Here is a 21,439-nt window from a genome sequence, read left to right as displayed (position 1 = left end):
ATTAGCTGCCCATGCACCATGTCCCACAGGGGCCTCCCTACCCTGGTTTTTGTTCAACCTGGGCTTGGCGGGCAAGGTGGGGGCAGGAATGTGTGGGCCTCCCGCCCCCTTGCCTGCGTCACCAGAGCTACCTCCCTCTTAGCCTATCAGAGCCCCGGGGGACACACCTGTTTGGGGGCCAGGAGCAGAGATTGGCTGGCAGGCAACAGACACCTGCATTGGGCGGGGTGAGTAGCTACATGTAAGGCGAGCCCAGGCCACACTGTCCTTCCCCCTTCCTGGCTGAGAGCAGTTTCTTTCCTCCTCATTGTCCCCGAGTTGTCGACCTGTGCCAGTTCACTGTGCACCTTAGTTTTTTTTGTGTTTGAGATTCACCTGGAGGGGAGACAGTCATTCTTTCCTGTGACGCCCCAGCTACAACGCCTGAGTCTGAATCCTGGCTGAGGGAAAGTTTGGGTTGATGCCAAAGCTGGTCGTCTAGCCCTATCCACCACTGCTGACAGGTATATGGGGGTGATGGATACCCAAGCCTCTCTATATCCTTTGCAAACGTTAATTTACACCCCACCTACTGGGTTCTAGACACAGGCACAGTGCTGCCTCGATACTGGGGGTGGAGCAACTTGTAGATCTGCACAGCAGTGGAGGATCCTGTCAGGAACCTGTTTGGGCAGGTAGGGGCAGGCAGGAGGGAGGCCAGACAGGCCTTAGAATACCACTCTGTAGGGAGAGGCTGGAGGGCCCCTAGGAGTTTGACATGGAGTAGGGCGAATGGTGGTGACAGACTTGGGACTGCAGATCACCCTCTGTCTAGTGAACTGTGTATTGGGGGAAGCAGAGCAGGGTAGAGCAGGTCTTCCTTTCCAAAGAAGAAAGCGGCTCCTTCAACTGTGCTACAGCTGGGATTCAGATGTGGAGCCATCTTGGGCTAGGCTTGGGAGCCTCCAGGAGTCCACAGGAGGCATCTTTAGACCAGGTGGGTTCAAGCACCTGGAGCGCAGAAAACAGACTCCTGCCATTCCCGGAAATACAGCCTTCTGGAAAGTTCTTTCTTAAAGCAGCCACTGCTGTTCCTGATACTTTTTCCACCACGGTAGGCTGCCGCCTCAGAGGTGGGTGCAGGGAAGGGTGCGGCTGTTGGGCATGAAGACCTCGTCTCTGTTGGTTTCTGTGCTGGGAAGGGCTTGCTTTTGTCAGCAGCCATGACCCAGAGGACCTGTGGTTGGAGGCTGCCTGAGACCTTTAGATTGGTGACAATGGTGAAATCAGAATTGGTCAGTCTTGCACGCTGGCTTTTTCTCACTGTTCATTTCTGAGGTGTTAACAAAGCCAGGACCACACTGGGGAAGACAAAACAGGTTCCTCAAACCATTACTCCAGATCAGGTCCATTTAAAAGATTTTTTTTTTCTCCCTTACATGCTAAATAGCACAGCAGCCATGAATAGCCAGCTATATAAATGTCTGGTTGGAGGAACATCTAGACTGTGCTATGGCGTCTAGGCATGCTCAGCTCTGAGTTTGTACCCAGATGGCCAAACTCTCTGAGTTTAAACTTAGGAGCTGATAATGTTGAAGAAAAAGTTGCCTAGTTTTCTTTAGGCATAATATAGAGTATGTTGTTTCATTGTTCTTGAACAAAATCCATAGGATGTAAGAGTGCAGTGTTTTGATTAATATGTGGTGACTACTTTAAGCCCTTTCTAGGCTGAGCATCCGGAAAAGTAGTTCAGCTTTGTTTTGTTTTTCTGGTAACCTAGATAAAAATGTTGGACCAATCGGTAGATTGTTGAATCAAGCAAAATGTTTTGCATTTATGAAAATGCAAATGAGCCATAAAATATGGATATAGTCCATTGTTAATTTTCAGGCATCTTGGTAATTTGCAAATACTTTATTTGCAAAATCAATTCGCCAGGATGTTCTTAGTGTGTAAAATGGCCTAAGGAAGTTCCCCAGTTGCAGGAGGCTGGTACTCAGGGGTGCAGTGGACCTGGAGGGTGAGCTATATAACCGAAGGGCTAAGGGACAATGCTGACGACTGTGTGGATGAAATGGCGGCTTTGCCTTGAAGACACGTAGTTCCAACAGCCACTAAGAGGTAGCCTGAGTGTAGACAAGACAAGTCTTTCCTGCCCCCACCCCTACCCCTCCCACAGCCGCTGGCATCTAAGTTTGGCTGATCTGCTGTAGGAGAGGTTGAATTTCAGAGCTTTGTTCTCTGGCCTCACCATTGATTAAGGCCCGTTGGGCAAGTTAACCAGCAACTCACTTTTTCACACTGGGAATGCATTCCTCTGCCACAAATTCCCAACTTTCTCTGTCCTTGCAGGGTTAGGGTTAGGATCAAGGTACTCTGGAAAGGGGGAGGGTGTTTGCTGCAGAGGAGCCTTGGGGGCACTTGGCTTCTGGATCCATTCCTTAATTTTCCTAAACTAAGCCTAGTAGATGCTGATAATTAGCTGTGGGGATCATGACCTGAACCTCATTTTCAGATACAACTGACCAGATGGGCACCACATAGGCTCCAAATAGAACCTCTGTTTTTGCTTTTCATTTCTTGACCTATGGCTGTAATTCTGTCATGTTTTTGTCTCTCCCTTCCCCCTGTGCTGAATAAAGCAGTGTCTCTCCCATACTCAACAGTGCTTGGACACCAAGACACCCAGTCCCAACTCATGACTTTTAGAATCTGTTCAGCTTTTAAATTTTGCTGGAGGACTTACAGAATCTGCATTTTGAAGGTTGTCCTACACACACACACACACACACACACACACACACACATACATACACTGATGTCTGAGCACCTGCCCCTGTATATCTTAGCCTGCTAGGCAAGAACATGATTCAGTATGCAGAGGGTGATCTGACCTTTTGTCTTATGCCCTGGCCAGCTTTGTACTTGGCAGGGTCCCCTAGCCTCCCATGTTCCCTAAGAAGTGCTCACCCTGAGTAGTCAAGGATGCAGGGATCAGGCTCATCATTGGATACCATTTTGTCTTCCCTGTTTCTTTGACACAACCAGAAGGGGAAAGGCAACATCCTTGGTGCTTACCCTCATCCAGCTCCCACACTCTTTGTGGCTCTGAAGCCACAAGGATAACTGAAATTCCACTTAGTCCACTTAGTTCTCAAATAGAATCCTTAGTTTGCCAAAGCTCAGAGAGAGAGAGAGAGAGAGAGAGAGAGAGAGAGAGAGAGAGAGAGGAGAAAGTTCTTTTGAAGCACTGATTTTATGGATCTGATAGGATAGAACTAAAAAAGTTCAGGGAGAGGGAAGTGTATCTGCCGGGTGTTTGAGAGCACTGGGAACCTTGTAGGAGATAGACGAAGAGTTAGGACAGTTTCTAAAACCTTAGGCTCCTATAGAGTGTCCATCCCCATCTGCTCAGCCTGTGCTCAGGTCAGGTCCTCAGGAATGTTGGTTTTCAGGAGAGAGGCTGGAGAACTAGCAGCTGCCTGGAGGCAGTGACACCTTTGTTGTGATCCGAGGAAATCAGTACCGGGCTTGAGCCACCTGTATTGTGTCTGTGATAGAAGATATCAGAAAAACATGAGAAGAAATACTTCTGTAAAGACGGAGTTGGGATAAGGAGAGGCACAGATTGAGTCTCTTTCGGTCCCAAGTATCCTTGGGACAGGTGCTTAGTTTCTTGGCTCTGTGTGGGAGACTACAGGCTATGTCCTTAGCAACAAAAGGATCTGTCTATGGGTATGTGATTATTGTACTTATACTGGGGGCTGCTTTTCCCATATGCTTGAAGTGTTGGATCCCAAATCATCAGACAATAAATCCCACTACTGGTCCCTCATCCCAGTATCCTTCTTGGGCCCTGAAAAAGGCAAGAAGGGGCTGGGCAGGAAAGTAGACTTGAACAGTATCCTGGAGACAGAGGCCCATTGAGTGAACCTCATCAACCTTAAGTACACTGTGTACCCTAATGGGACTGGACCTGTTGTCTAGGCTATTCTGTAGTGGATATACTCAGATGGAGGGCCTATCTATGACCTGATCCTGACCTGGCCATTGGTCACATGGAACTCTACATAGCCTGCCTCCCAGCTCTTTGGAGCTGTCAGCCTCTGGGAAGGACTATTTGACCCTTCAAAGTTCTCACCTGGGCCCCAAGCTAGTCCACTGCAGGCCAGGTTTGGCTGGGCAGGGGAGCTTATCTATGGCCATGGGTGCTAAGTCCTTCCAATGGGCCTCAGAGAGGCAATAAGAGGCTTCAGGGCCTATAAGACCCCAATCCTAATTATTTTCTATCTAATTTCCAAAAGAGAACTTGATCTTACTTCAAGCTGTTGAGCTCTCCACTACCTATCTTTGGAGATGAGAATGAAGGGCTTTCTGCTGTTCTCCTGAAGGGGTGCCCTCCTTCTGCAATGCTCTGGGGATTAGGACACTTAGGCATCTGGGCCCTGCCCATGGAATCTAGTCATCTTCAACTCCCTACTAGGCGGCCTCCATATCCAACTTGGGCAGCCGTGGCCATCTTACTGGGCAGCATTGGATAGTGTCTGATCTCTAATACTGCCTGGTAATGATGACGGCGGAGCCCTGCATGCAGCAATGGAGCCGCCTCCTGATCCCAGCCTCCAGGGGCTCTAGTCCACACCTCACCTACCTTATCCAAGGTAGGGCTATGGGGCAAAGAGTTAACCTTGGCGATATGGGTGGTGGGAGGCTTTAGGGAAAGTTCCCCCAAACCAGGCACCTCTGAGGGCCACTCTATAACCTGGGGTAAGGGGCTTCTCCCATTGCCCTGGGGGCGCCCCCCTCCCAATGCCCTGGGAATTAGAACAGTCAAATGCCTGGGTTCTGCACACAATACCCAGACAGGTGCTGCCACCACACCTAGCAGGTGTAAGCTGGGTGGAACTGCAACAAAGGCTCTAAAGGGCTAAGTCTCAGCCTGGGCTCAGAGGGCCTCATGCCAAAAACGGCCTCACCCAGATCTAGGAGCTGTGTACTGACTGACCCCCTAGTGGGGCTACTCAAGCCTGGGATACCGTACCTTCCTGCATCAAGTGAGCACCGACCTATTGACCAACAGCACCTCAAACATGCACACTGAGCCAATGTGTCACAGTCCCCTTGCTTTGGACAAAGCAGACAGTATGAGTTAGGGTCAACATCTCTGCTGGCTTATTGCGATGCATATACAGTCTCTGGCTGTTCATGGCATCAGGTTTCCACTGGGCCTCCCTGAGGGTGGAAACCACCTGTGTCTTCCTGCCAAAGCATACCTGGGCCTCTGTGGGCATCTTACCGGACAGTGCTGGATTTCTTGGCTTGACTCTAACACTGTCTGGTAACGATGTTCAAAGGTGACCCACCATTCGCCGAAGACAGGCTGATGATACACACTTGTCCTCCTGGACTCCAGTTAGGCCAAGGCTGTGTGCTGGACTTGCAGAGGGCCTGTCTCAGCTCTACAGCTCAGCAGTCAGTGGGGGCTGGACTTTGTCCAAGGTGGGAACCCTTGTCTATTACTTCATGCTGGGGCAAGGGATGGTTTCACCATGCCAGGGGTACTGGGGTAGAAGTGGATTGTCACTCATTCTCAGAGCAGCAATGCCCACCTTTGCCAACTCCTCTGCTGGCTAGATTTGGGGGTTCATTGATTCTTAGGGAGACTGTGAGGGTTCGTGAGGATGCTGAGCTAGGTAAGGAGACATGATGGATAGCAGTGTTAGCATAAGGACTATCAGTGCCTATGGGACCAATGGGCATGGGTGGGTTCGGGGACCTGAGCCTGGTACACAGAATTGTGATGTCATCAGCTGTTTCCTAATTAAGAACAAGGAATCTCCATTCCTTCCCAATGGCTGTCCAGAATAGGAACTTTGCCCCAAACCAGAATTCAAGATTACTTCTTATCTTTCTTTACTTGGAGCCAGAGTACAGGGTCAGGGAGCCCCACCCAGCATCAGCCTAGATGGCTCTTCCTGGGGAAGGAGTCTGTTCCTGGCTTTAATGTTACTCATTAAGCTGACAGCCATTCAGAAAACCAAAGAGGTGCTATGACGAGCATTTGCCAAATAAGAGGTGAGCAGATGACTCTCCTGTTGCACCCACAGACTTCCACACTTGAGGAACAGGCAACTGAGCTGGGGCCTGGTAAGAAAGTCCTCAGAGTAGTCCCAGGTCCTGGAAGGGTGAACCCCAAGAATGGCCCTTGGGCCAGAGCAGGCAGGAAGCCAACCCTGGCCTTCCCTCTACAGGTATCAAAGCAAACTGCCCAGATGGGGAGGCCCTTGTACAATGCACTGCCTGCTGATGGATGTCTTACCAGACATGGTTAGATCTGGATGCATCTGTCTAATACTGTCTGGTAATGCCGTCCATCCACGGCCTTATCACCGCTGGAGACGACATCCTCACCACCTCATGGACACTGGGTAGAGACAAGACCTTAATTCATCTGTTACAACTGTCCAGAGCTGGGGTCATCAAGCCCTCTATGCAAACAGACCACAGTTTAAATCTACAGGCCCCCCTGAGCCTGACTGCCTTCCTCTGACCCTGTAATAGCTTTCTGTTATAGCCACAGCAGATTGAGGCCTCCGTATCCATCCTTTTCAGGAATAGTCAGTGGGGCTGTCACAGTCCTATTGCCCCCCATAGCCCACTGGGCTCCACACAGAGGGACTTCAATTTGTAGTCAGTCAGCTGTCCCCTGCAGATTCTGTAGCCCCTATGCTATCAACACTGGTATGGGACAAGAGGAGATCTAAAACCTCGGTCCTTTGTCTCCTCTCCAAAATTCTCAGGTCATGGAACCAAGGAGCGTAAAAGCAAGTCTAACCACTGTGCCCAAACCCAGAGTGCAAAATAGGTATATGGGTTTCAGGGACAGGGGTACTGCCAAGGTGCCAGACCAGGTGATAGTGACTCATACCCAGGAATATGCAGAAGGCTGCACAGCTCTGCATTGTCAGCCTGCTCATGAGTTCTTTCTATGCATCCCATCTCTGGCTCTTAGGATCAGAGAGTCATCTTTCAGTCTAACTCTGGATGCTGAATAGCCCAATCTTAAAGATCCCACCCCACCCCACCCCCCATGTCCCTGAGAATTTTCAAAAGGCTGTTTCTAAAACGGTTGCTCTAGAATGATTCCCAATGCCTACATCATTTGCTATATGAGGAGTTTGAGTGTTGCTGTGGTAAGAACTAGAAGTGAACTTCTTAGACCTCATATACAAGCTGCTGACTTCAGTACCTAGACTTCTGCAAACCTCAAGTTGGCCAATACAGCCTGAGTCCAGCAGAGCCAAACCCTACTTCATCCACTGCCCTCTTGAAGGAACCCAACATGCCCTGACAGATTTCTTAGTCCTGGACAGGCCATTCCCTCCAAAGAACCATTATAGGGAGACTGGACTTCACCTCCCACAGAAACCTGCTGTGCTCCAAGTTCTATGTGGCTGAGGGACTTGTCTGCCCATCGTGCACTCTATAATAGGTGGTCCCCTTTCTGTCATCTCTTCAAGCATTGTAAATAAAATGCAGGCAAAAAAAATCTTTGTAAGGCAATAAATTGTGTGATTTCTGAAATTTTACGTTGATCACATCATTTTCACGGTACAAAACATTAACAAGCAGCCTTGCAAAGGATCAAGCGGAAGACACGGGGATTCCAGTGATCTGTGCTCCCACCAGATAGAAGAGAGACATGGGGCTCATTGTACCCAGCCAGTCACTACACAAACTAGCTCTGGTATGCAATATGTACTCTAGAACATACCAAGGACAAGTGATCCATGAAAATGGGGGCTCCTGTCTCAGCCAAGAGTCAGCCTTGGAGTGAGAATTGGGTGTCTTGTGCAGGGTGTTATGAATGTAAAAGCAATCACTCCACCCCTGAGCTACATCCCCAGCTCCTGGAGTGTGCATTGAAAATATCCTTCATAGCCAGGATCAGAGACAGCTGGCTACTTGTCCAAAGCCTCTCCAGGGTTGGGTGTGCTACCTGTCCAGCCTGGAGGCTTTCAGCCCCAATAACTCAGTCCAGGGTTTAGTAGAAGTGCAATGTGCCCCAGCCCACCTGCAGTCCCACTGTACTATTAGTCTAGAGCAGAGAGGTCTCTTGATCCAGCACTGGACTGACCACAAAGACCTTACCCCCAGCACAGCATAAGAAGGGCAGATCTCACAAGTAGAGAATGACAGCCAATGGGGCACTCCTATCCCCATAGGACTCTGGGCATTGCTGAGAAATGGTGCTCCTTCAGACCTGCCAAGCACAAGCTCCCACACTGTCAGCTTAGACTAGGGAAGGCCACGTGAGTGACTTGTCATGCCCAGCCTCTAAGGGGATGCTAGAGCCCCTTAACATGGGCAGAACCACAAAAGAACCTGAAGGTGAGGAGATTTACAGGGTAGCCAAAGACAACAGTTGTTTTCCAGAATTTCCAAGATATGCCCCTAGGACCTCAAGAAGGCCCTAGGGGGAGTCCTCAAGTGTCTTCCTCCTCTTAGTTCACAGGTCCTGTGGCTTACAGTCACATACCCTTATCTCTGCTTCCCCCTAAAGAGGTCACCAGTCACTGGGTTTAGAGTACACCTGGTTGATACAAGATGACTGCACCCAAAATTCTAACTCACTGACATCTGTACAGATCTCTATTTTAAAAAAGGCACGGTCATGGACTCCAGGATATGGTCCTGGTTTTTGGAAGCACCATGTAGCCCCTGTCAAGTTATTGTGATCCTTGCAAGGCTCTAAAAGATGACAGGAATGTGGATCCATATGGCTGAAAACTTGGGGTCAAAAGCAGGAGTCACACCAGATCCCAAGGACCCCAGCAGGGAACTACAAACTGGCATCAAAGTCACTTTGAGTCATGCTTGGTGTTAGATCCTAGTTCTTTAGGTCTGGATTAAGGAGTCCCTGTGAATACTCAAAATCATCTTGGAAGAATTTATGGGAAGAAGGGGACCTGGAGAGATGGCTCAGTGGTTAAGAGCACTGACTACTGTTCCAGAGGTCCTGAGTTCAATTCCCAGCAACTACATGGTGGCTCAAAACCATCTGTAACAGGATTTGATATCCTCATCTGGTGTGTCTGAAGATAGCTACAGTATACTCACATATCTAAGATAAATAAATCTTTTAAAAATTTTATATATATATATATATATATATATATATATATGAATTCATGGGAGGATGGAAGATGTGGGGCTATGCCCCAGATTCAGTGGGGGTGTGTGTGTGTATACAAGACCCTTACTCAGGAACAGCATCCCCCCAGCCTCTTCAGATCAATTTGACCCATTCTCCACCTCATGCTTTGACCAACTTCTGTAAGGCTGCCCCTCAACTCATATAATGGTCCCTTTCACCATCCACCTAAAACTCTTGTTTACCTTTGGGCAGCTGCTGAATCATAGTTCCCTAGTAATAGTTGCGTGGAGACAGTTGCCAGGTCACCACTGTTGTATCCCAGCAGAGGGTTCCTAAGACCTTGCAGAGCAGGTAAGAGAGACTAGGTGGTTACAAGCTGAGGGTCCTGACTAGGACTGAGGCTGAGTCCTTGACCTCCTGTGCCTCATTTTTGACTCTTTCCAGAAGTAGATAAACAGGAGAGAGGACTGGGCAGAGACTGGGCAGCTTGGCTGAGCTCAGGCCTCTGCCAAGGCCACACTCTCCAAACCCAAGTGTCTCAGCCAACAAAGGCGTGTCTTGTGGGGTGGGACTGGTCTATGTGGGCAACTCAAGTTCTGGGGAGGGCTGGGATCCCTTAGAAGGAGTTCTTTGCCTAGAGCCATGTCTGTCTCCCCCAGAACTGACCTCTCAGAAGGGCCACCTCCTGAGATCCACAGAGAACGCATCCCCAGACAGTGAGCGCAGCTTGGGAGGCACCAGCCCTTCAAAAAATGTCAGCACCTTCTCAGAGCCCTGTGTTGCCAAACGTGTGTGTGTCTAGAGAAAACTTCAGCAGAACACTGACATGGTCATTTTCTTGGCCATCTTCTTCAGGTTTAAACGCATCTCCTGCCCATTGTACCGGGGTGTGATTTCCTGCCGGTCTTTTTATCTGATCAGGTAAAATGTTTATTTTAAATTTATTATAAAGACTTCAGGCTTCAGTCTGGCTCCTCACCTTGAGCTTTCCCTTAACTTTTATGTAATATCACAAGATTCATGACCACACCATTTGCTTCAGTATTAGACAACTTGCTTCCTGAAACTGTAACTGAAACTTTTAGTGTAAAACTTCCTTTCTGGATCCTGGGTCTCCTCCTCAGAGAGGCCCTGAAATGTGCTTCCTAGATAAGGGCAGTAGCGGGCAGCTTCCCAGTTTAGATGCTGTATCCCAGTCCTTCCTCTCTTGGGTAGATAGATCCCTACTCACTCATTAGGTTTTCTATGAAGTTTTTGTTATTTTTGTGGGTTTTCCTTGGTTTTGTTTTTTAATTTTTTTTTTAAAGATTTATTATATATAAGTACACTGTAGCTGTCTTCAGACACTCCAGAAGAGGGCGCCAGATCTCGTTGTGGATGGTTGTGAGCCACCATGTGGTTGCTGGGATTTGAACTCTGGACCTTCGGAAGAGCAGTCGGGTGCTCTTACCCACTGAGCCATCTCACCAGCCCTGTTTTTTAATTTTTGAGGGAAGGTTTCATGTAGTGTAGCTCAGGCTGGTCACCAATTTATATAGTCAAAGACTATCTTGAACTTCTGATCCTCCTCAAGTAGTGGGATTCTAAGTGTGCAATGCCATTCCTGGTACAGGGGATCAGATCTTATATATGCTATGCAGCACTGTATCAGCTGAGCTATATCTTGAGCACTTGCTATTTTTTTTGTTTCACAGGGTCTCTCTCTATGTAGCCTAGGCTAGCCTCAAGCTTTTGGCAATCTCCTGTTTTCTGCCTCCCAGGTGCTGGGATTACAAGCTTGAGTTACCACACCTAGCTTAGCTTTAGTAAATATAGATGACAAAAAATAATTCATAGCTGAATTCAATGTTAAAATAACAAGAATACGAAGCTAAGAAAGTGATTGCAGAATCACACACCCACACCTACACTCCTGCCCAGTTCTAAAGCTCCTATCTCAGCCTTTTCCTGGGAGCTTTTCTTTTCTCGGTTGGGAAGGGATCTCCAGGCACTCCTGGATTCTTCCATATTTGCAGCCTGTCCTCTAGAGAGGTATGAGTTTCTCGTTCCAGGATTTCTCTCCATCCTACAGAACTTTTTGGATTTTTTTTCTTCTCCTGTTGATTCAGTAGGGGTAGAATTGATAGACATAATGCCTATATTTGGCCTTTCTTTGTTGTCAGTCAGTCTATCCACAGACCTGTCTTCCTCCTTAAAGCTGACCTGTTCCTATCCAAAGGCCTTAGCTTGTCTTTTCCTTCCCAGTCACAGAGTTCTATGTGCTATCTCTTCATTCACCCCTACCCAACAAACTGGGTTTATTTACTTGATGTGATGGGAGGCACAAACTTTTGTCTAGGAATTAATTTAAAAGGGACAACATCTGGGGCAGGGGTTCTGGGGGAAGAAGAGTTGATGGTAGCTATAGACAGGTTGTGCTAGTAGGACCTGGGCTGAGCGCTTGGGTAGCCATAAACCGATAGGACCTTTGTTTGGGGCTTGGAGCTTCTTTGACCTTCAAGTCTGCAGATGTGCACTCTACCAGCAACAAGACTGATGGGCAACCTCTTTGCAGCAGACACAGAGGCCACACTCATCGAGGCCAGGACAGTCTTGGCCGAAGAAAACTCACTAGGCAGAGACGGGATGCAAAGATGGCTCTACACCCACAGGCCAGAAGGCCTCATGGCCGTCACAGAGATGGAAGTGAGGCACAAGCTGAAGCCACAGCCCAGGATATGGGGAGGCTTCCTTCCCCAAGCAAAGTGGGTGCAGCTGTCTGTCCCATTCAAGGGCTGGGACATCGGGCTGCTCGAAGACCCCGAAGGGGTATAGGGACTACATCTGCCTCAAGGGTTCCTCGCCCTGGTGCCCTTATGCCTGCAACACGAAACCGTCCAAGATTCATCCACTGCCGGGGTCAGCCCCCTCGAACCCGTGTCAGCTCCAAGAGATCCAAACGGTCCAGGATCCATCCATGCCACACTGAGGTGCCAGGTGAATGCAGAGGGGCCCTGGGACTGGTTACACATGCCCTCAAGTCAGGGCCTCCAGGGACAGCATCTCAGAGGGAAGAGGTTAGGCTCACACTAGACCATGCCCAGCCAGCCAACCAAGCAGTCCCTGAAAGAAGCTAACAAAGGTCCACATACTAGGGACACTATGCTCAAGAATCTGCAAGCTTTACCTGTCCGTACCATCACAGTGGGCACTCACTACCCCAACCCCATTTAGTGCAAGTTTCTCATCTCTCCTGGTTGACCATAGACTCTTGAGTCACTCATGATGTCATCATAGACATTGTGACCCCTGCCCTCTGGAGACATCCCCAAATCATGTTTGTATGGACTCCTGTCTCACACTCTAGCCCACTCCCTGCATGGAGCCTTTCCTACTGGTAAGGAGGGTGGAGACGGGGCCACCCTCTTTACTCCCAATGTAATCTCCACACTACATGGACTCTGCCTGAGTCCATGGCTGGTAATGTCTCCTTTCTTGGGTGTAATGACCCTCAGGCCTCCTAGTCAGGTCTGTATTGGGCTGAAGAAATTGGGCTGGGTCCAGGGGGTCTGGGTTAGTTCCCAGCAGCTTCTGGCATTGGCTGAGCTCAGACAGATTGAATGGGTACCTGCCCATTCCCCATCTGACACCACTGGTCTTCAGGCTGGACCCATGAGAAACGGATGGGGAGCAGCGTCGAGGAAGGGCTCCGGCCTGAGCTAAGTCAGCTGGACCAAGATGCAGGTGGGGCTTCTGACAGAAAGGAAGAGGGGCAGGAAAAACCTTACTGAGCCAGAAACCCAGGCTCAGTACCCACCTATCCACAGACGACCTGGAGGAAGAAGAAGCTGCCAGACTCCCAGTGACTTCCCTGGACGGGGAAGTCCTCCTGATGGAAGGAGACAAGCAGCCCAGTCCCGGTCAGGGCCCTTTCTTCTACATCGGAGGCACCAACGGAGCATCAATGTGAGTAGAGTTTGGGCAACCTGATCTGTATTCTCACCCCTGTCTTGGATCTGGCCCAAGATATTGCTATAGGCAGCCATTCCTGCCATGCCTTCTCCAGGGAACCCTAAGTCCCCCCAGTTACTGCTGCCTTCTACCCTGCAGAATCAGCAACTACTGTGAGAGCAAGGGCTGGCAACGCATTCAGGACAGCCACTGTGAGGACTACAAGCTAAAGTGGTGTGAAATCAAGTGCAGGGACAACTACTGCAGCTTTCGGGAAGGTAGGAGACATCCCTGAGGGTAGGGGATTGGCACAGCCTTAAGGTGCCACCCACAGATCCCTATTTGTCTCACCAGGCCAGCAGTTGCTGTTCCAACTCCCCAACAACAAGCTGCTTACGACCAAGATCGGGTTGCTCAGTGCTCTGCGGGAGCACGCACGCACTTTGAGCAAAGCCAGGATGCTGCCCAGTACCCAAACCAAGTGAGCCCACTCTGCCAGCCCCAGAGGCACACCCACTTCTACCTCCATCTGTCTCTTGGGACCATTTCCCCACTCCATAAACTCACCACTCCCTCTGCAGATCCTCAGCATTCAGTATCCTACCCAAGATATGGGTCAATCACTAGTCCTGAGCACTCTTCACATATTCCACTTTTCTTCCCACTGATCTTCCACTCTGCCTCTATGGGAGCCCATGGCCATGATTCCCTATGCGGAGATCTATACTCTGTGCTCACAACAGCCACACATGGAATATCCCCCAGTAGTCGTTCCCCCCAGAGTCTCCCCCAGGCGTCATCCATGGCTCCTTGCCATTTGGACATCATTTTGTTCTTTCTTAGTCACCCGATTTTCTCCACCATTTAGCCAAGCTGAACCATTCTGGTTCACTCATTACTTGCTAGATCTATCTACTCATCCAACCAACTTCTTATCTGCCCCTTGAGGTAGCTTTTTGATCATGGACATCCATAACACCATATTGACATCTGCATGTCCAGCTGTCCACTTCCCACTAACTTGTGCCAGCAACTCAAAGCCATTTTTCTTTTTTCTTTTTTCTTTTTTCTTTTTTTTTTTTCTCTGTACAGCCCTGGCTGTCCTGGAACTCACTCTGTAGACCAGGCTTGCCTCGAACTCAGAAATTTGCCTGCCTCTGCCTCCTAAGTGCTGGGATTAAAGGTGTGCGCCACCACTGCCCAGCCAGAGCCGTTTTTCTAAGACATCCATCTGACCACCTACCTCTATGCCCATCTGTACTTTCATCTGCACATCCCATCCACACCTCCAAACGTGCCAGAGATAGGTACTCAGACCAGGATTTATGTCCCTTTGGGATGCAGATTTGGAGACGGTGCCTTGGCCCACAGAAATAGATGCTGGGAGGCACTGTCTTGGCACTGGAAACCAACCGACATAGAAGAGGACAATAGGGAGAGAGAAAGCAGGGAGATGGGACAGAGGAATCACTGTGAATTTGGTAGCCAGAAGGTTGGCTGCTGCAGAGAGTCTGAAAATATGAGACTCATAAAAGAATGTTCTACAAGGGTATAGTATGAGCAAAGGCCTTACAAAGGAAATAGCTGAGAAGGCTGGAGGACACAACAGTAAACATCCCCTCCAGCTAGCCTACAGGTCAAACTACCAGATAGATCACTGGCCAAGTCTGAGACAAAGGAGAGCCCTCTTCATGTTTTTACTTCCATGCTCTCCCAAGGGTCCTGAAAATGGAAGAGTTTTTTCCAGAGACCTATCGGCTGGACATTAGAGATGAGAGGCAGGCTTTCTTCGCTCTATTTGATGGTGAGAAGCCCCTGGGTAGGGCCAGGCACACTAGAAGGTCAGACAAGATTAGGTCTGGACCCTAGCAGGGTGGGACAGGGCCAGACCTGGGAAAAGTAGAATAGTTCTTGAGAGGAAAAGTGAAGCCCGGGCTCAGGATCCTAGTGGTTTCTGGTGTTGAGGAGTGGGAGAAGGAAGGGTTGTGGCCTTAGTTAGAGGTAGTGTGGCGGGGCCAGGGCCATAGGCGGGTCATGGGTATGATCAAGGGGAGACAAAATAGTCTTCTGACCTGGGTAATCAGGGTAATCAGACAGTGAGATCAGGGTAGGATCAGGGTTGGATCCAGCTTGGCTGTTTGGTGTGGTCAGAGCTGAGGGAAAAGGATAAGGAAAGGGAAGGTCAGGGCCAGGGCAGGGTGAGGGATGGGAGGGGCAAGGAGTACTCAGGGCCACAGGCTCGGGGGTTACTCCCTGCAGAAACCCAGATGTGGATCTGCAAACCTACGGCCTCCAACCAGGGAAAGGGCATCTTTCTGATCAGGAGCCAGGAGGAGGCTGCTGCCCTGCAGGCCAAGACCCAGAGCATTGAGGATGACCCCATCTACCGCAAGATGCCCTTCCGTGCACCACAGGCGCGAGTGGTGCAGAGGTGTGGGCATGGATGCCAGGAAGGGCTTGAGTCTCAGTGGGGATAACCCAGCCTGGCTGTTGTCTGTGGATGCTGGTGATAGTCGTCAGTAGTGCTGCAGAGCATCCCTAGGCCATAGCAGGCTGTAGCATACCCAACCAACCTGCCTGGAGCAGCCCACATCTAGACCCATAACCTGTTCAGGGGCGGGTGTGTGTGTGTTCACATTTAACTGGGGTAACAGGCAAGACTTCCCCTAAACACAGGCTCCAGGGAGGGGTAGCCAGGGAGTGTTTGGTCACTTTGTCCTCTGTCATGCAGCTGTCTTTCCTGTTCTTCAGCCCAGCCAGCCAGCTACAGCCTATCTGCAACACAGAGCTGACCAATGACTCATCTGCCTACAGTGGGGCCCAGATCCTCAGTTTCACATGGCACTAGCAGGGAAAACTCAGCTCACACTTAGAAAGGTCCCAATAGAGCCTTATCTACCAATATGGACCCTTTCTCTGGCCACAGCTGTCATTGGCTCCCCCTTTCTCCTTCCATAGTGCCCTTCCAAGCATGCTCTCCTTACCTCCAGTCTTGAAGACATGAAGTTTCCTAGGTGGAATGCCCTCTCCCATCACCAAAACCATTCACCATTCACAGGTCCAAAGTCAGCCTTCCTTCTCCAGACAGCCCTCCCTGCCACAGGGGCCCAATCTGCTCCCATAAGTTTCCTAGTAAGAGCTGCACCAGACACTTTCAGTGGGTAAAGATTTCGTTATGATGCCCTCTTCCTAATTCTTTTGAACAGTTCAAAGTCCTCTTACCATGCTCAGCCAGTGGTCATATCTGGGACAGGTGGGAGGCAATGAGGAAACAGTCCTTGTGGGGATGACAGATCTAGGCCAACTGGCCAAGCAACTCAGCCCCAGGTGCCCCTGTGGTACCCCCTAGATATGTCCAGAACCCGCTGCTGCTAGATGGGAAGAAGTTTGATGTGCGCTCCTACATGCTCATTGCCTGTGCCATGCCCTACATGGTCTTTTTTGGCCATGGCTATGCCCGCCTCACCCTCAGCCTGTATAACCCTCATTCCAGTGACCTCAGTGGTCATTTGACCAATCAGGTAAGAACCCCTTATAGGAGAAGTCCTTTTCCTAAAGGTGTGGATGACCTCTGAGAAAACTCTCATTGTTTGGGAACAGAGGAAGGACCTAGTTATAGACTGCCTGCCTAGGTGTGGAAGTAGCCTAGTCACTACTTCCTTTTGCCCAAACAGATACTCTGGTGTCCTAAGTACCTTAGAGCCTAAATCCTTTGAGTCAACTCCATCAATGTGCTGACCAAATGCCTAATTAATGGGAGGTCTGGAACAAGGATTCCTTGTTCAGGGTCTGTGGGGATTGGCTGACTGGGAAGTTTCAAATCATAAAGGTATATATGCACAAGGGTCTCATAGGCAATTCTCATGGGAGATGGGAATAAGGCTCTGGTGACAGTCAGAAGGTTAGGGTAAGGCCTTCCTAGAGGGAGACCTACGGAGGGTAACCTCTAGGCTCTGCTTGTGTTGTAGTTCATGCAGAAGAAGAGTCCCCTGTACATGCTGCTGAAAGAGAGCACTGTGTGGAGCATGGAGCACCTCAACCGATACATCAATGACAAATTTAGGAAGACCAAGGGCCTCCCCAGAGATTGGGTCTTCACCACCTTCACGGTCAGTCTAGCTTTGAGTCTTGTTTTATGTGCATACTGCCTATGGGTTGGGCTAGGCACATGGCTTTTAAGAATCACTGAGGCCTGTGTAGTTTGACTGAGGCCATGCCTGATGTTTCCAGGTATAATTTTCTATATCAGATTGAAGGGGCAAAAGTAGATATCCTTGTATTCCTTCTGATGTGAGGGGAAGGCTCACAAATTTCCTTCTCTCCCTAGTTTGCTAAGCATTTTTAAGGGTAGGATGCTGAGTAATGTAGAATGCTGTTCCTATACTAATTAAGATGATCATCTGCTATCTTTCTTTCATTCTATTCAAGTGTATTGCATTGATTAGTTTTCACTACTCTTACATTGCTGGGATAAATTCCAGGTGATGGTAGTATATAATAATTCAACTGTACTTCTAGGTTTGATTTTATTGTATTTAAGAATTTTTGTCTTGGTGCATATAAGTAATCGACCTATGGCTTTTCTTTAGTATTTTATCTGATTTTGATATAAAAATATATCATATTCCTTTTATATATAAAATATCTAAAATAATCAAATTATTTGTAGAAATGGTTTATTCTGGCTCAAAGGTTTGGAATCTGAGCAGGGTGTATCACCCTATCTTACGCCTATGATAATCTGCCCTACTCAAGTTTGAGAGACTGTAGATGGAAACCTCTAAAACTATAAAACAAAAATCTTTCCTCCTTGGAAACAATTCTCTTGGGTATATGTTACAGTGAGAAAAAAAAAAAAAAAGAAACAATATACACTCCATAAAAGCAGCCTGGACTTCCCTTTGTGGAAGGGTTTGTCACTGTGTCTTACCACCAGCCTCAAGCTCATTTGATTGCTGTCTACTAAGATTTTCTATTGTTTGTGTTTAGATTTTTCTATTACCTTGTTAGCTTTTCCTAGGGATTTTTTTCAGTTCTCCTCGGTTATATAATATGTTTGATCTACAGATTCTTACAGTATTTCCTTAAATTCATTTTACTATGTTGGGCATGCTGCTGTTCACTTTCAATCCCAACATTTGGGAGACAGAAGCCAGCAGATTTCAAAGTTTGAAACCAGTTTTGCCTATATAGTTCCAGGCCAATGATAGTTGCATGATGAGATCTACCAGGGCAGGGGGGAGAAGAGGAGAGGAGAGAGAAGAAAAAGAGGAAGAGTTAGAAAAAAAAGAGGGCCCGGCGGTTGTGGCGCACGTTTTTAATCCCAGCACTTGGGAGGCAGAGTCAGGCAGATTTCTGAGTTCCAGGCCAGCCTGGTCTACACAGAGAAACCCTGTCTCAAACAAACAAACAAACAAAAAAAGAAAGAAAGAAAGAAAGAAAGAAAGAAAGAAAGAAAGAAAGAAAGAAAGAAAGAAAGAAAAGAAAAGAAAAGAAAAAAAGAAAAAAGAGGAGGAGGAAGAGGTTAGGAGGGAGGGAAGGAGGGAGGGAGGCAGTGAGGCAGAAGGGGAGGGAGGGAGGGAGGGAGGAGAAGGAGAAGAAGGTTGAGAAAGAGAAAGCCAGGAGGCAGGTAGGGTAACACAAAGCCCGCAATCCTACCATTTGTGAGGTAGAGACAGGAGTATCAGTAACTCTGGGTCATCATCTACACAGAGAACTCAAAGATATCCTGGTCTATATGAGATTCTAGTGCAAAGAAAACATTGTTAAGGGCTAGGGTTATGCTCAGCAGTAGAGCATTCGCCTAGTATGTGCAAGAGCCTTGGGTGCCAACCGACTATACACAAAAACAAATTAATGAAAACTTTTAATCCCAACATGTGCTGTAATTTAAAACTGTTCTCATGAGGTGGAGGAGATGGCTCTATAATTAAGGACACTTTCTCTGTTTACAAGCATGAGTTTAAATATCCAGCATCCATATAAAAAGTCAGATGTGGCTGTGCATGCCTGTAATCCCAACACTGAAGAGTGGTGATGGGTAGACCCTAAGAGCTTGCTGTCTAGCCAGCCTAGCTGAAAGAGTGAGGTTATAGTTCACTGATAGAGTGATAAAAGAAGACACCCTCGGTCCTGCTGTGCTCTCTGGAGGTATATGCACAGATGTGCATATCTGCATACTCACATGCATATACCACACACACTGTACACACATACCACACCACACAGTTAGGCACACATGCACACACATCTTCTTACGCATTTGAAAAGATCATATAATCCACTATTCAATAGAAGGTCTAGTTTTTTTTGTTTTAAGAGAAAGTGGATATGTATAGATCAGAACAATTTCATAGAGTTGTACTCGGATGTTGTTTTGACCTCAATATTCAATATTCTAACCATGGCTTATATATGCCTATGCTCACACCCATTATGTAAACACATACAATAACATTTAAAATGAGGGTTGGTAAGGTAGCTTAGCTCATAAGGTGCCTGATGTCAAGCCTAACAACCTAAGTCTCATTCCAGGATTCATATGGTGGAAGGAGAGTTCTAAAAGCTGCCCTTTGATCTCTACATGTGTGCTGTGACCCTCTGTGCCCCACCCCACAAAAAGGATGTAAAAATGTATTTAACATTGAGTGTGGTGGCATATGCCTTTAATCCTAGCACTCAGGATGCAGAGGCAGGTGGATGTCATGAATTTGAGGCCAGCCTCATCTACATAGAAAGTGCCAGGCTAGTCAAGACTACTACTGAGTCTTAAGACATCATAATAAGTCATCTTGTTAGTCTCTTTTAAATAAATACTGTGTGTGTGTGTGAGAGAGAGAGAGAGAGAGAGAGAGAGAGAGAGAGAGAGAGAGAGATATATGCTAGGGTGCTTTTGCCACAGTGGACATGTGGAGGTCACAGGACAACTTCATAGAGTCAGTTTTGTTATTGTTATTGTACCTTAATATGGGTTCTAGGATCAAAGTCAGGTCACTAAGCTTGCACAACAAGCATCTTTATTCACTTAACCACCTTATCAGCCCTGAAAAATATGTGTGGTTTTGGTCAAGTCTTCTGTTTACTCTTTAACAATCTATGTATATAGTCCATTTATATCTTTTTTGTTTGTTTATTTTTTTGTTTATTTTTTTCCAGACAGAGACAGGATTTCTCTGTATAGCCCTGGCTGTCCTGGAACTTACTCTGTAGACCAGGCTGGTCTAAAACTCAGAAATCCACCTGCCTCTGCCTCTCAAGTGCTGAGATTAAAGGCATGTGCCACCGCTCTGGGACAGCTCATATGCTGTCTTATATTTAACTATATAATCGTCTTTACTAGGGCTCTTTATTTTATTTCTTCATATACGTTCAAGTTACTGATGGAGGAACAACAGAGCAGGCATACTTTGTTTTTCCTTGTGTGTAAATGTCTCTTTGGTTTTTATTTATTTTTATTTTTTTTTTTCGGTTTTTTGAGACAGGGTTTCTCTGTATAACCCTGGCTGTCCTGGAACTCACTTTGTAGACCAGGCTGGCCTGTCTCTTTGTTTTTTGAGACTGGGTCTCACCATGTAGATCAGGCTGATCTCAATCAAACTCATAAAGATCTGCTTGCGGGCTGGTGAGATGGCTCAGTGGGTAAGAGCACCCGACTGCTCTTCTGAAGGTCCAGAGTTCAAATCCCAGCAACCACATTGTGGCTCACAACCATCCGTAATGAGATCTGACGCCCTCTTCTTCTGTACTTACATATAATAATAAATAAATAAATCTTTAAAAAAAAATCTGCTTGCCTCTGCCTCTCCAGTGTTGGAATTAAAGGTATGTGCCACCACACCTGTCCTCATGTGGAAACATCTTAATTTTCCTATTGTTAAAAAAGATTTTCAATTTTTTATGTGTTTGAGTGCTGTGTGTGTGTGTGTGTGTACCATATATGTGCTTGGTACTCAAAGAGGCTTTGGATCTCTTGGAACTGGAGTTATAAGAGGTTGTGGGCTGTCTGATGTGGACACTAGAAACATAATTGTAGCCTTTTGCAAGAATAGCAAGTGCTCTTAACATTTTGAGTCATTTCTCTAACTCTTTAACTTCTCCATTCTTGATTTACTGGGCAGAGGAATTCTTTTTACTCAGTGTGTGTGTGTTTTGTGTATCTTTGTGGTATCTGTACATGTACAACATCTACATGGAGACCTCTAGTCAAGGTGTGTCCTTCCTTGAGCACTCTCTACTTTTATTTTTTTATTTTTAATTTTTTAAAATTATTATTATTATTTGGTTTTTTGAGACAGGGTTTCTCTGTATAGCCCTGGCTGTCCTGGAACTCACTTTGTAGACCAGGCTGGCCTCGAACTCAGAAATCCGCCTGCC

General features: G+C 47.6%; 1 protein-coding gene and 1 long non-coding RNA gene across 4 annotated transcripts in view; both read left to right on the top strand.

Moving 5' to 3' along the window:
* The first annotated feature begins 284 nt into the window (after window positions 1–284).
* Window positions 285–7,563, top strand: LOC110293618. Its single transcript, XR_002377825.1, has 2 exons — window positions 285–503; window positions 6,231–7,563. It is a non-coding gene; the product is annotated as an uncharacterized LOC110293618 (long non-coding RNA).
* Window positions 7,564–9,908: 2,345 nt separating this feature from the next.
* The window catches only part of Ttll10 (tubulin tyrosine ligase like 10), a 16,602-nt gene continuing 5,071 nt past the window's right edge, over window positions 9,909–21,439 (top strand). Inside the window, exons 1-11 of one of the 3 annotated variants that reach the window (XM_029476630.1) lie at window positions 9,909–10,057; window positions 11,691–11,821; window positions 11,909–12,112; window positions 12,779–12,859; window positions 12,943–13,081; window positions 13,226–13,344; window positions 13,421–13,547; window positions 14,785–14,870; window positions 15,326–15,497; window positions 16,416–16,587; window positions 17,035–17,175. In XM_029476630.1, the coding sequence (XP_029332490.1) occupies window positions 9,963–10,057; window positions 11,691–11,821; window positions 11,909–12,112; window positions 12,779–12,859; window positions 12,943–13,081; window positions 13,226–13,344; window positions 13,421–13,547; window positions 14,785–14,870; window positions 15,326–15,497; window positions 16,416–16,587; window positions 17,035–17,175 (1,467 nt within the window). In that variant the 5' untranslated portion in view covers window positions 9,909–9,962. Of the gene's footprint in view, window positions 10,058–11,690; window positions 12,113–12,778; window positions 12,860–12,942; window positions 13,082–13,225; window positions 13,345–13,420; window positions 13,548–14,784; window positions 14,871–15,325; window positions 15,498–16,415; window positions 16,588–17,034; window positions 17,176–21,439 lie in introns of all 3 variants that reach the window. The other 2 variants (XM_029476628.1, XM_029476629.1) reach the window with 2 other exon arrangements.

This window comes from Mus caroli, chromosome 4, assembly GCF_900094665.2.
Source record: "Mus caroli chromosome 4, CAROLI_EIJ_v1.1, whole genome shotgun sequence".
In the NCBI taxonomy this organism is placed as follows: Eukaryota; Metazoa; Chordata; class Mammalia; order Rodentia; family Muridae; genus Mus; species Mus caroli.
Note: the sequence above shows the minus strand (reverse complement) of the source record. Positions and strands in the feature narration are given on the sequence as shown.